A 14759-nucleotide genomic window follows, 5' to 3' on the forward strand; every position below is an offset into this window, starting at 1 on the left:
ACCAGAGCTGCTGGCTTCGAACCTGCGCGATCCTCCTGTCTCTGCCTCCCTAGCGGGGATTCCAAGCGTGCCCACCACGCCCGGCTGTGAGGATAATCTCGAGACTTTCTGACTGCAGCCTCTTTCACATTAATTTTCCATCTTAGTATGTACTGCCTTACATTCTTTTAAGTCCACTTCCCAACTTCTAATTTGACCCCGCTACTTAGGGATGTGGAGCCAACATCAGGTGGGAAGTTGGGAATGCAAAGACATTTTCCAGAGGATGAGTTTTATGGCTTAGTTGTACAAGTACAGGAAGTCATAAAACTCAACACGGGCAGGGAGAGCCAGTATGCATGAGCATACAGAGTTGCAGTGTCTGATGGTAACGTGAAGGAGAGTAGTCCTGAGGTCAACCACCCTATCGGCGATTCACCTGGTTGGCAGGAGGCTTTGTAGGCTAGAGTGGACGGAGCACGGAAGGTAATTCTTGGAATTAAGGGAGAGTGGAGAGCAAAGGACTGCAAGAGGAGGAAGAGTGAATAGGTTTGTTTTCATTGGGTGCAAGAGGACAGATGCAGGAGTCTGATCTGCTTCCGTGCATTTCTCTCATCTTTGAAATAGTAGGCTGTGGATGATAAGGGAAACCAAAACAGGAAGCACCATACTCAAAACCTGACCGAAGCAGAATATCGTGTGAATTTTTCACAGTTATCTTAGAGCAAATAAAAGGCCATATATGTATGCATGTGAAGGTCGCACATTTATGTATATATGCAAAGGACAGAATCGACTTGTCAACAAGGCTGCATCCAAGACTCACAGTCCAGTACTGACCACCTGGTGACATATCTAGCAATCTTTTACTACCCCGACGTCAGTGTAGCGTAGATTCACTAGGTACAATGGACAGCGTAGGGATGAGTGAGACAGGATTTTTCCCCCCAAGCCTTTTACACCGAAAGAGACTGAGCACGTGACACGAGGCAACACTCGACTTCGGTAAGTACGCTGGAATCTTGGGAACCGGTTCCTATCCACGCTGAGGACTCGTCTTCCCGCGAGGAGGGGGCTGTGCAGGAGGGGTACCGCTTAGCAGAGGGCAGCGGCAGGGGCGGGCGGGCGGGAAGGAAGACGACTCGGGAGGCCGGCTGGCGCGACGCCGGCCGTGAGATCAAGGCACCGCCCTAGACTGCGGCGGCCTGCGTCCCCGCCGCCTCCTCCGGGCCGTCCTCGGGCCGCGCCCGCCCCCTGCCGGCCTCGGCCACCCGGGACTCGCTTCACTTCCGGGCAGGCGGCCTCCGACCGGAACCCCGGCCTCCAGCTCCGCCGCCCCGCCCCGCCCCGCCCCGCGCCGCGCCGGCCGCCGGGAGCGGAAGGGGCGTGGCCTCCACCGGAAGTTTCCGGACCGGAAGTGCGTTCTTCCCGGCGCCGGTCCTGGCGCGCTGGCCGTAGGAATGGCCTTGGCAGGGAAGAGCGGGCGGAAGAGAAAGCCGAGTGCGGAGCCCGGGTGAGTGGCGCGCCGCGTGGGGCCTGCGCGTTCGCGGGGCGGGCGCGACTGAGTGTCGGGCGTCCCTTCGCAGAGCGGACGCGACCGGAGACTACCTGGTGGGCCAGGTGGCCGGGAGCCTGCACCGCGGCCGGCGTTCCCCCTCGGGCCGCCTGGCCTCGCTCTTCAGCACCCCCGCGCCGCCCGCCCGCCCGCTGTACGTCCCCGCGCCCCAGGTGAGCACGCGCACGCGCACGGGGACAGGCGGGCCGCCCCCAGAGCCCCTTCCCTGCCCCCGCCCGTGAGACCGGAGAGCTGCCGAGGCGGCGAGACCGCTAGATTATTGCCCCGGGTCAGAAGTGTCACGGGGTGAGGTTCAAACACAGTTTACACGTTTTAAAAGGAAGCCCCCCAAAAAAGGAAACCAGATGAGGAGGATGAACGTCCACCCCCGCCTCGAAAGCCACTTTTGCAAGAACCGGCAAAAAAGGCGAAGACGAAAAAGAAACTCTCTAACGCAGACGTCAAGTTGGCAGACAGGTTGGTAAAATTTTCTTTTAGCTTATGTTAAGACAGATGGTGAGAGATTCTCTTCAATCTCGTTCCCTTTCCACCTTCAGTCCTGCGTGCTCTGTGCTCTTCTCACGTAACTGCTGTTGTCTCCCCTCTCTAATTTGGTCCCCCCCATCTATCTATCCATCTATCTTTCTTCTTTCTTTCTTTCTTCCTTCCTTCCTTCCTTCCTTCCTTCCTTCCTTTCTGTTCAAATGTTCCTTTTAAGCTACTCTCAAAGTGGTAGGTCCCTTTATTCTGTAGGATAGAAAAAAATTAAGCAGTTGTATAACATAAAAGGTCTTTTTTCACTTGGGTATCTCCTTAGCCTTCTGTCGCATTTCCTTCCCTTCTTGCTGGTTACGTTATATACCAATGTGAACAAAAATATAGAGGCCAGTGGGCCCTCCTCCGTGGAGCTTCTGCTCTTAAGTGATAGTAGTCCACAGTTACTGAAGACTATGTACCAGACTGCTTTCTTTCTTTGAGAAACCAGTTAATAGTTTTCTTGTGTGTCTGCAAACCTAGAACAGAGTTGGAACCCAGCAAATATCTACTAATGAGAGAATTATTTTATGACCTCTTTTGCCCATTCTCTCCCCTCGCTCCACAAGATGCCCATCCTGTTCTGTTTATTTTTTATTGATGTCAGACCTTACACATTCCTGTGCACCAAAACTATAAGTCGTATTTGCCGTTTTGGAATTTACTTTTGGTAAGCAGCCCTTTTTATAATAAAGAACTCCTCTAAGTAGGGCATCTGGTTTTTTCTACTGACCAGATTCTTTTTACAAGATAAGTGTTTGGCAGGGATATAAACCTTTGATTCTCAGGGACTGCTGCAGTGTCTGAGCTCTAGAGCAGAGAATGAAATTAGGTATTAATAAGACTCAGGTTTACAGGACCTTTAAATAAACTGACTTTTGCTTAGATGAACTTTAGTTTTGCCACTATTATCTGACAATTTTAGCAGATCTTTTAAAATTGTCCTAAAGCCCAGCATGGTTGTGCTTGCCTGTAGGTGGGAGGCTGAGACAGGAGGATCTCAGGTTCAAAACTAGCCTCAGCAACTTAGGGAGACTTACAGTAATCTAGCAAGACCCTGTTTCCAGATAAAAAAGGGGGGTGGGGCTGGAGTGTAACTCAGAGGAAGAAATCTGGGTAAATTTCTGCTACCAATAACACACACAAAAAAATAATAATAAAATTGTGCGTAATGTTTTCTAACTTTTGAGTTACAGAATTTGTTTTTTAAAGCACTAGTCACTTGTTAGATAATACTGCTTTAAATTTTTTGATGCATAGCCGGGCATGGTGGCACATGCCTATAATCTCAGTACTTGGGAGGCTGAAACAGGAGGATTCTAAGTTTGAAGCCAGCTTTACCAAATTAGTGAGGTTCTCAGCAACTTAGAATAGTTTGTTTGAAAATAAAATATAATGCTGAGGGGATAGCTTGCATGGATTCAATCCCCATACATACATACACATATAATATATATACATATATATATATATATATATATATATATATATATATATATATATATATATATGGGAACAGTAAGTTTATATTTTAAAAAAACAGAACTCATTGGGGAATATTTCTAATTGGGAGAGTGGAAATGTACTTAATCAAATGCTAACTCCCATGCCTCTTAATTCTTATTTTCTTTGTTTTTGGCCTTAACATTTAGGGAAAGTGCATTAGCAAACGCTGATTTAGAAGAAGAAATTCACCAGAAACAAGGACAAAAAAGAAAAAATTCTCAATCTAGTGTTACATCAGTAGACAGAAAAATACTTAATAATGTTGATGACAACTTTCATGCTAGTCAAAGAAAGAAAATTGAAATAAACCAAAAAGAAGAGCAGCTAAAGAATGAGAGGACCGTTTTTGTTGGAAATTTACCGGTCACGTGTAATAAGAAGGTGAGTTTGTGGTTGCTAAAAATTTAAAGGAATAATTAATTTTGTTTACTCTCTTTTGTGTAAGTGCATAGTAAGTCCTCGATACAACTTCATAATTAATGACTACATCTATCATTGTATAGATTATTTCACTGTCCATTGTAGTCACTGCCCCGATTCCGGTCCTGCAGTTCGTATTTGAACTCCTTCAGTGGCCTTTCCCTGGTGGGTTTTTTTTTTTTTTTTTTCCAGCCTTATCTCCTGGGATGGAAGGTCTGCTGCTCTGTCCCTCACACCTGAGGACGTGCCTTGAGCATAGTAGAGGCTCAGAAAATAAGCATTCATTTTGTGAAAGAATGAACACAGCAAGATTGTTTTAAGGGGTTCATTTTGTTTGTTTGTTTGTTTGTTTGTTTTTTTCGGAACCGGGGTTTGAACCCAGAGCACCACAACTGCAAAGCAGGCACTTTGCCACTGAGCTACATCCCAGCCCCACAAGGTTTTTTTAGTACGATTATTGTGTCAGGTTCACCAATCCTAAAACATGCCCTTTGGTTTCTGTGATCTTGTAGTAGTCACTGTGTTGGCAATCCCTGGGTCAGCGTCCTGCTCATCTTCAGAAGGACAGTTTAACTTCTTTAAAAAATGTAAAAGATTTCTTGGTTTTCCCTTTTTCCACTCCCTTGTCTTCTACCAGTTGAGCAGAGGTTATTTTATATTGTAGCAGTGTTTATCTTCCCCTTAAATTATAAGAGGCTTCGAGGAAAGGAGTGTGGTAGTATGGTGGTTTGCACAAATACAACTATTCGATAAATTGCTTTTAATGTAGAATGGGTATAGAAGTTCTTGTCCTACTTATAAAACCTATATATTCCTCACATACTGATCATAAGAATAATGTCTAACACTTACCCACTAGAGCTTTTCTCAAGCGGTGGTCTCAACTAGAGGCAACTATCTCCGCGATGTACCATTCCTAGTATTTATTTTTGGTTTAATACAATGTGAAAATGTCAGAATATTTAGAAGATAAGAGTCTAACCTCAATTTACATGTAATAAAAATCAGAAAGGATTAATTAAAAGAAAAAATCTGGGTAACTCATACTGATATGAACTTGAATTGTGTTTTCTTCTATAAGTTTTAGTAAAACTTTTCATTCATCAACTGAATTGTCATCTGCTTTTTCTGGACTGTTCTTAAAGTAAAAACAACTGGCAGTAAATTATTAGACAGTTTTATGCTTTTTGCATTTATTTGATATTCTGAAAGTATAATTTTTTTTTTTAGAAGCTGAAGTCATTTTTTAAAGAATATGGACAGATAGAGTCTGTACGATTTCGTTCTTTGGTATGTTCCCTCCCCTTGCCCCCTTAAAATTTCATAATCTTAACATATTTCTAATTTAAATCAAGCTTACTAACTTCATGGTACTAAGGGAATGAAGGAGCATTTGACTTTGGGGCCACCAGGTATAAATCTAGCCCAGTAAAAGATGTCCACACTTAGGCCAGCAGTGTATCTTCTTTTGCCAGGGGTGAGTTGTGGGGGTGCTGGGGATTGAACCCAGGCACATTCTACCTCAGAGCTACATCACTAGTCGTATCTTATTTTTTACGTGGAAACACGGTCTTGCTGTGTTGCCAAGAGTCTTGCTGAATTGCTGAGGCTGGCTTTGAACCCATGATCCTCCCATCTCAAGCTCCCAGGTACTGGGATTACAGACATGCACTAGCATGTCCAGCTGCATTCACTCTTAAGAGCTATATGTTAGTAAAATAGAGTGATTGGGATAGACTGTCGTATTTAAGATACCACTATTTTTTTCCCAATTAGACAATATAAACTTAGGGATATGGATGAAGTAATATGACCTCATATTATTTGTCAGTTTATTTAGATACAGTTAAAATGATCTAGGGCAAACAATGAGACTAATGCACAAGCATTGCGGTTTTCACCCTCATCAATTTTCCTTACATAATTTACACCTGCCTTCACCATTATGCTCTCCTCTATCCTTCGCCCTGTGGAGTTACCCGCACAGTGTGGAAGCCCACTGTCTACCTCCACGAGGCTGTCTGAGAGCCACTACCGCTTAGTGTTGAGTGGTGCTGTTCTTGGAGGTTTTTATCTGCGGACACAAGGCCCTTTCACATAATGTCAGCACAGTTGTTTCTGATAGGATCATTTTCCTAGAATGGTTTTAATCTCAACATGTCTGTTGAGTATTTAGACTTTAATTAAAATTTTTGTCTCTCTTAACAGATTCCAGCAGAGGGAACTCTATCTAAAAAGTTGGCAGCAATAAAGTAAGTTTATAAGTAGAAGAAAGGAGCTTAGACTCTCTTCCTATTTGTTAAGGACTGAGATAATTACTTAACTGTTTTATAGACGCTTACATTTGATAATACAACATGCTTCTTGTGTCTTTAATAGTGTTTAAACTTTTTATATGTTTATATTCAAGCCTTAATTAAAACTGTAGAGTACCAAGAAAATATTGTAATTTACTGAAAAAATGTACCATGAGAAATTTCAAGGCTGTTTATAGTGTTTAGAATAGAATAAGGAAGTTTCATGCCCAAATTTCCCCGTACAAGTCATCAATACCCTATCTCTTGAGGTTTTAGGAGTGCCTAGGAGTTGCCATGAGAGCAAGTGCATTAGAGAATCACCCTTGGGAGCACATGCTCAGACTTTTTTTCTGGTGGTACTGGGGTTCCTGGAAACCCTTCTGCCTCTGGGCTACACTCCCAGACCTATTTTTATATTTTTATTTGGAAACAGGGTCTCTTAAGCCAGTGAGGCTGGCTTCGAACCTGCGCGATCCTCCTGTCTCCGCCTCCCAAGCACGGGGATTACAAGCGTGCACCACCACGCCTGGCATGCTCAGACATTTACAGAGGAAATTCCTGGTTATCTGCTGGTTACCTGGGGGCACCACCAGCTTATAACCAAGCTCTCTCTGAGGGCTTGAAAGGGACCTTATGTAAAGGCGGATAACTTGGAGTTCATATTCTGAGAGGATTCCTTCTCTGCATTCGAGGCTCCCTGTTCCCTCTTTCACATGGTGGATTTCTCATTCATTTCAGCTTATGCAAGGTTTCATATTGGTACCAAGAAAATATTATAATTTACTGAAAAAATGTACCATGAGAAATTTCAAGGCTGTTTATAGTGTTTAGAATAGAATAAGGAAGTTTCATGCCCAAATTTCCCCGTACAAGTCATCAATACCCTATCTCTTGAGGTTTTAGGGGTCTTTTTCTTCCTTAATGATACTCCAGATGGTGGATTTTACAAGGGTATCTTTATATTACACAAGGTGTACTACTGTGCTTTAGAAATATTTTAATCTTCTTGGATATGTCTTCTGAGGGTTTTGTGGTTTTTTAATTTTTTACTAAGTTGCCAAGGGTCTTCTTGGTTTGTAGATATTTGGTACACAAGGTCTTTGCTTGTCTTGACCTATAACCCTCACAGTGTCAGGTGCATAGTTAGTACTTGATAATTACTGACTCCCACAATAACATTTATTTTGGTGACCAAATATACAAGTCCTCCAAGACTTGAAACATTGTACCATAAGTGTTGGGAATGGAGAACTTGGTGTGGTACAACCCTTCTTTTTGAGTTATTGAAATATTTATTGTACCTGAGGCTGAAATTCAGAAGCCTAAATTTTTTTCTTTCTTTCTTTGTTTTATTTTTTTATTTTAATTTGGTACTCGTGATTGTACCCAGAGGAGCTCTACCAGTGAGCTACACCTCAGTTCTTTTTATTTTTATTATGTGTCATCTTGGAACCTGGAATTCTTCTGTCTCAACCTCCCAGTTACTGGAATTACAGGCATGCACCAGCATACCTGGCTTTTCAGTTCCATTCTTGATGGTACTCATTAGTGTATTAGCATTTTTGTTACCTCAAAACAGTAAGTTTTCATCTTCAGGAAATGTTTTTTTTGGCTGACTTTTCGCATCTCAAATCACCGTTTGGCAAATCTAATGAGCTTGCGTGTTTAGGCAGCGCCAACTGCCGTCATTACATAAAGAGTGAAAGCTCGTCATTCATAACAGAGTCTCCCATGAAAGAGTGCAGCACCTTCCTGTGTCCTGACAAAGGGGCCAAGTCTGATTCTGACCAAAACTTTGGATCCAGCTGCCAGGTTGCCGGCAAAGGCATGTGTTGAGCTGTACAACTGGCTGCAGCCAGCAAGATCCAGGTGGTGGGAACTCTGCCCATCAGCAGTAAGATAGCAATCGAGAGAGAAAAGATTAAATTAGTAGACACTTCAGAGGAGGATCAAGTAAAAAATGAACAAGGCCAAAGGGTAATGTCTAGAAATACATTGTTTGATAGACCCACAGAGATTAGCAGAGGTGGTGATCTTTGTAGGCAGGGAGGCGCTGCCTGGGGTGGGCTTTGGACGTGCCACTGAGCTGCGTGTGGCTCTGCACTCTTCTACGTGGGTGTTTATTTTACAGTAAAAAGGAAAACCCAGTTTTTGTATGTACCAGAGCTGCTGCTGAGATGATCCTTTTTCGTTCTTGTGTTATCTCAGGATTCATTTACCAATATGGACAACTTGTTCCTTTATGGTGATGATTACAGGGATGGTATGGGCTATCTGTTTCCACCATTAGCTTTGTAAGTTTGGTGTTCTTTAAGTTACTAAATATTCAAGATGAAACTTCTACCCAGCAATTCTTGTCACATTTGTTGGTAGTAGAAAGTAAGCTGTACAAACTTTTAACAACTTTGAGGTTAATACATTTTATATTGTCTTTTATTTTCTTCTTGTAGACGTAAAATTCACCCAGATCAGAAAAACATTAATGCTTATGTCGTGTTTAGGGATGAGAGCGCGGCTGCGAAGGCACTGAAGAGGTAATTCTGCCTCAGGTTTGACAGTGCTATTGTCTTGTATTTCTTGGGGCAGAGCACGTTTTATTCTTTGGATTTTTTGTTTTTTGTTTTTTGTTTTGCAGGTCTGGGGGTGGAACCCAAGGCCACTCTACCTCCGAGCTACACCCCCTGCCCTATTTTTTATTTATTTTGAAACAGGGTCTCACTAAGTTGCTCAGGGCCTCACTAAGGAGCTGAGGCTGTCTGCGAACCACGATCCTCTGGTCTCAGCCTCCTAAATGCTGGGATTATAAGTGTGCGCCACCACCCATGCCTGGCTCTTTGGATTCTTATTAGAGCAAACATTCTAGTATTTTTTAACAGCTGTTTTTCTGTTGTATTTATATTACAGAAATGGGGCCCAGATTGCAGAAGGATTTCGAATTCGAGTTGATCTTGCATCTGAGACTTCATCTGTAAGTAGTACTTGTTTTGATGAACTTAATTAGGTTTGTGGAAAGAAATATTTCCTTGTGAGAGTAGCTTTGTTGAATTAGTATCATGAACATGAGACAGACTGAAGAGAGTAGCCTTTGTGTTCTCTGGGGACACGGAGCTTGTGCAGTGGGGCACAGGGACTCAGCATCAGCTTCAAGAATAGGTCCTTGGCTGGGCATGGTGGCACATGCCTGAAATACCAGTAGTTGAGAGGCTGAGACAGGAAGATCACAGGTTCAAAACCAGCCAGAGCGGTGGACACTGTTTCAAAATTAAAAATAAATAAAATCAATCTGAGGGTATAACTCAAGATATACAGTGCCCTGGATTCAGTCCCCATTCTCTCTCCTCACACCCCAACCTTCTGCCACCCCACACAGGACATTCAGAGGTGGCCCACCCCTGAGTCACTATCAAATGTTTATATAAAGTTAGGCCAGGGGGTACAGTAGAGATCAGCTGACCAAGGGCTTGTTAGAGCTTTCCTAGGTCTATAGAAAGTTCACGTATTCACTAGAGAGCTTTTGAGATCTTACTCCATAAGATATTCTTGCAGTATATGATGGAGACAAGCAGAGGGGCAAATGTGGCTGTGCTTTGTGATGGATACCATCATGAGTGCCTAGGAGGAGCCAGGCATGGTGTACACACCTGCCATCCCAGTACTTGAGAGGCTGCGATAGGAAGGCTGCAGGTTTGCAGCCAGCCTCGACGTCTTGTGATACACTCTATAACTTAGGGAGACCCTATTTCAAAACAAAAAAGTAAAATGGGGCTGGGGGTTGTGCTCAGAGCTAGAACACCCCTGGCTTCGAGCCTCAGTACCATAATTGCCAACCCCAATTATAGCAAGACTTTCCCATTACTACTGTCTGTCAGTACCAGCTGTGAAGGAAAAGTTCCTTCTCTGGTGCATAGTCAGGCCAGAGGGAAGACGGAATAAATAGTCAAAAGGCAGAGCACATGTGTGGAGGCTGGGAGTGGATGACCCCTTTTCTTTGGAGGGATGCAGGGCAGGAGGTTTCGAGATGGCTTCCATTTCCTGGTCTAATGAGATGTTTTCATTAACCTTTGTGTTTCAGAGAGACAAGAGATCAGTATTTGTGGGGAATCTCCCTTACAGTAAGTTTGTTTAAATAACTGAATGCAAATGTTGTTATTTAAATAACAGGGAAATAAAAACTGAGTAGTGACAATGTTTTGCTGAAGACCACATTCTATGTAGCATGCAGTGTAGCAGTTCCATTAACCGAGCTGTGCCCAACTCGCAGTACTATCAGGCATCTCCAGCCTTCCAAGGAGAGGCCTGCTCTTTACTTCCTTTGTGGTTGGGTTCTTTAGAAGTTGAAGAATCGGCCGTGGAGGAACACTTTTTGGACTGCGGGACGATTGTGGCTGTGAGGATTGTGAGAGACCCAGTTACAGGAGTCGGCAAAGGGTTTGGCTACGTGCTCTTTGAGGTATGGGAAACCAAAGCGCTGCCACGCGGAGGAGGAGCTGTCACTTCTGTGTCACCCTCAGATCCCCTCTAAGAAGCCTGGGCTCGTGACCCGCAGCATGGCGCGTCACTGCTGCAACCGCACCAGGGGTGGTCTAGTTAGGTCATGTTGGCTAGCAGAGATTACAGGGGCTAAATCTGCTTCTCCATCTTCAGCAAAAGAACGTAACTGCCCAGTCCGGGAGAGAACGCTTTTAGTCTTTGTGGAAGAGTTCTATTAGTTCCCTCGCTGACCAGTTCCATGCCAGACACCAAGCAGTAAAAGAGCAACTTGGAGTCTGGTGACACTTGTGTTTTTTTCTTCCCTCAAGTTCCTTTCAATTTTCTCCCATGCCCTTTTTAGGTGAGCTATGTATGCACATAAAACCGCTGATGACATAGTACACGACTTACGCTGTCATTTCCCTTATGCTGGGCATTGGCGGTATTCTTTTCCCCTGAAATAATGAAACTGCAGTGGTTCCTTCTTTGGGACAGCTCCCCGCTAGGATGCCCCTGGGTCCCAAGATATGTCACTGTTTAGGTAGTGCCAGGTAGTTTTTTAAAAACACGGCGCGCCCGAGGATTTCATGTTCTGCCTTGTGCTGATCTTGCATTTCCCTGTTGTCTTTGTTACGTGGTAGCTTACGGAGTCTTTAGCAAGCACGGGCTTTCAGGATACTCAGCACCTGTCCCACATCTCAGGGACTGCAATGGAGAGTTCTCTGCCCTCAACACACAGCAGTATTTTTACAGGGTAGTGTCTTGGGAGAAGGTTTATTGGTTTAAAAGACTACAAATGCTAGTCAGACAAAACTTAAGGTGGAGCACGCTTGTCATTCCAGCATTTGGGAGGCTGAGACAGGAGGATCCGGGTTCTCGCCCAGCCTCAGCTACTTAGCTAGGCCCTTGCAACTCAGTGAGACCCTGTTTCACAATGAAGAATAAAAAAGTGGGGCTGGCGGTATGGCTCGGAGATAGAAGGACCCTGGGTTCCATCCCCAGTATTACAAAAAAATAAAAATAAATTTTTAAAAACTCCTTACAGTGAAATAAAGGAGCCTGTTTTTTACTTGAACACCGGGCATGGCAGTTGAGGCACATCTTAGAAACGTGTTGAGAGCACAACCAAAGGGAAAACCAAGTATGGCTGCCAGGACACTGGGACTGGCCGCCTTCCAGGGCAGGCAGGTGGGCGGTGCTCCCAGTGCAGGCTGGGAGGCCACGAGGCCACTCTCGGCTGCTAAAGTCAATATTGTACTACTCTCTTTGCATGTAAGCTTCTGAAGAAAATTAATATATTCTTTCTTATTGTAGAACTCAGATGCTGTTCATCTTGCTCTGAAATTAAATAATTCTGAGCTAATGGGAAGAAAACTCAGAGTCATGCGCTCTGTGAATAAAGAAAAGTTAAAACAGCAAAATTCGCATCCAGGCGTGAAGAATGTGAGGAAACCAAAGCAGGGACTTAATTCTGCTTCCAAAAACGTAGGACTATCTAGGAAAAGTGCATTTGTTGGAGAAAAAGCTGTTGTTAAAAAGAAGAAGGGACAGAAGAGAAGTGGACAAGCAAGGAAACCGCGGAAGCAGAAGTGAGCCCCAGCAGAGCCCTGGGTGCACTTCAGGATCCATGTGCACTGGAGACATTAAAGCCAAAGCTCACTTTTATACCACCCTTGAAGCTGTTTCTTCTTTTTTTCAGTACTGGGGATGGAACCCAGGGGGTTCTACCTCAGAGCTGCACTACACCCCCAGCCCTATTTTTATTTATTTTGAAACAGGGTCTCACTGAGTTGCAAAGGGCCTCACTAAGTAGCTGAGCTGGCTGCGAACTGTGGTCTTCTGGTCTCAGACTCCTGAATGCTGGGATGATAAGCATGCGCCACCACGCCCGGCTGAAACATTTGTTTTTGATGTAGGCAAATCAGTTACCATGAACTATGTTACTACTGAGGATATAGAAGATGATTTTAGGGTGAACATCAGAATTTTTTTTTTTTTTTCCCCTGTACTGGGGATGGAACCAAGGGGCATTCTATTTTCAAGCTAAACCTCCAGCCCTATTTTTTATTTTTATTCTTTGAGTCAGGGTTTCACTGAGTTGCAAAGGGCCTCACTAAGTAGCTGAGGCTGTCTGTAAACTGCGACTCTTCTGTCTCAGCCTCTTGAATGCTGGGATTGTAAGCGTGCACCACCAAGCCTGGCTTCGAGTTGCAGAGGGTCTCACTAGGCTGGCTGCGAACCATGATCCTCCTGTCTCACTCTCCCAAATGTTGGGATTACAAACCTGTGCCACCATGCCCAGCTGAACATCAGAATTTTAATGATTGTTAGGAATACATAATTAGCCTTCAGACATTTATTTCAAGAATATTATTTGAGATGAGACTGTTAAAAAGTAAGTTAAAAAAAAAAATAGGAGCTGAGCGTGGTGGCACACATTTGTAATCCCAGCATTTGGGAAGCTGAGACAGGATCATGGTTTGAGGACAGCCTCAGCTACTTGGGCCCTTTGCAACTCAGACCCTGTTTCAAAATAAAGAATAAAAAATAGGGCTGGGGGTGTAGCTAGGAGTTTGAATGTTCCTTGCTTCTATACCAAGTATACAAGCAAAAAAAAAAGGGGGGGGGCTGGGGATGTAGATCAGATGTAGAATGCCCCTGGGGTCTATCCCCAGTACAGGAAAAAATTATAAAAATAAGCGAATAAGCCTAACATCGACTGTACTTAAACCAAGAAACCTAATCACCTAAGGTAAAAGTAGTGATCGCAAGTCTGGTCATAATTGCAAAGAAAGAATCCAGAACTGTTTTTTGTTTTTTTTTCCTTCAGGTCTGGGGAATGGAGCCCAGGGGCATTTGATCTCGGAGCTACATCCCCTGCCCTATTTTTTTTTTTTTATATATATTTTTTGAAACAGGGTCTGAGTTGCAAAGGGCCCAAGTAGCTGAGGCTAATTGCAGAGGTTCTCAGTAAGTAGCTGAGGCTGTCTGAACTGCAGTCCTCAGGTCTCAGCCTCCAGAATGCTGGGATCATTGCTGAACCCAGAACTGTTAAAGAAGCCCACTCATTGTTCTTTGTCTTGCAGTTGTAGTAAGAGTTCTAGATTCTTTTTTATACCATTAATCTAATAACCAAAGTTCTACTTTCTTATATTCAGAAATTAGATATTTTATGCCCGATAGTATCCCTTCTGATTGTTTAGAAAATTGTATTTTATAAATATGGTTCATCAAATATTTATTACCTGATCATTGTTAAGCTTTTTTTTTTTTACATATATTTCTAGATTTACATCAAGATGTATTATCTGTAGGTTATATGTGCTTATGTATCAGGTCTGCATGTACTTGGGATTCTTGTGAATTGGCAGCCTCATAAAGCATAGCAGATATTATGTTTCTACTTCATATTTGTTACTTAGAGGAATTTCTACTTTCTCTAAGCAGAATATATGTGTTACTACAATATAAAACAGACATAGGATGAAAGGAATATTTTATAGATAAGTTTCCAGATACCTGGTGTAGTTCTTTGTTTTTTATAAGAGTACAGGTATTATGTTGTATCTGATTAAATTATGGGTGGTCAACAGTGGCTGTTTTTTTATGATTGTAATACATGTTCTTGGTGATCTTAAACATTATTCTTGTTTTGAATTCTTAGAATTAGAAGACACAGCAATGCTCTATACTACTTACCAGGTACTTTCTCAGTCTCTTTGGGTGGATCGTAGTGTGTGAATAGAGCTGCCGCAGCTGCTCTGCAGGCTTTCACCCTGGAGTTACGTGTAGGGTTCCTGAATATCCCTTTGGGATGTTGAGCTGGTACCAAAATATTCTGCGTGGAGATCAGTGGATTCATACCTTTTTGTGACTAAAGCAGCTTTTACTTTATATTGTGACCACTACAATAATTTTAGCTGACATGAACACTGCATGATAATACTTAGGATTACAGAAAGTATAAACCATAACAGGCTCCAAGGAGAAATGCACTT

At 43.3% G+C, this 14759-nt stretch overlaps 1 protein-coding gene across 1 annotated transcript; it reads left to right on the plus strand.

Annotated features, from left to right (window-relative positions):
* Window positions 1-334: 334 nt before the first annotated feature.
* RBM34 (RNA binding motif protein 34) lies at window positions 335-12354 on the plus strand (the record flags this gene model as incomplete). The annotated part of the gene is made up of 13 exons (XM_080717232.1): window positions 335-367; window positions 932-984; window positions 1277-1492; window positions 1566-1707; window positions 1875-2011; window positions 3721-3955; window positions 5225-5284; window positions 6203-6246; window positions 8742-8825; window positions 9196-9259; window positions 10364-10403; window positions 10623-10741; window positions 12076-12354. The coding sequence occupies 13 exons, from the start codon at window positions 335-337 to the stop codon at window positions 12352-12354; spliced, it is 1506 nt and encodes a 501-aa protein (XP_080573358.1).
* Window positions 12355-14759: the final 2405 nt, after the last annotated feature.

This window comes from Muscardinus avellanarius (genome assembly GCF_963383645.1).
Source record: "Muscardinus avellanarius genome assembly, chromosome: 20".
NCBI classification, from domain to species: Eukaryota; Metazoa; Chordata; class Mammalia; order Rodentia; family Gliridae; genus Muscardinus; species Muscardinus avellanarius.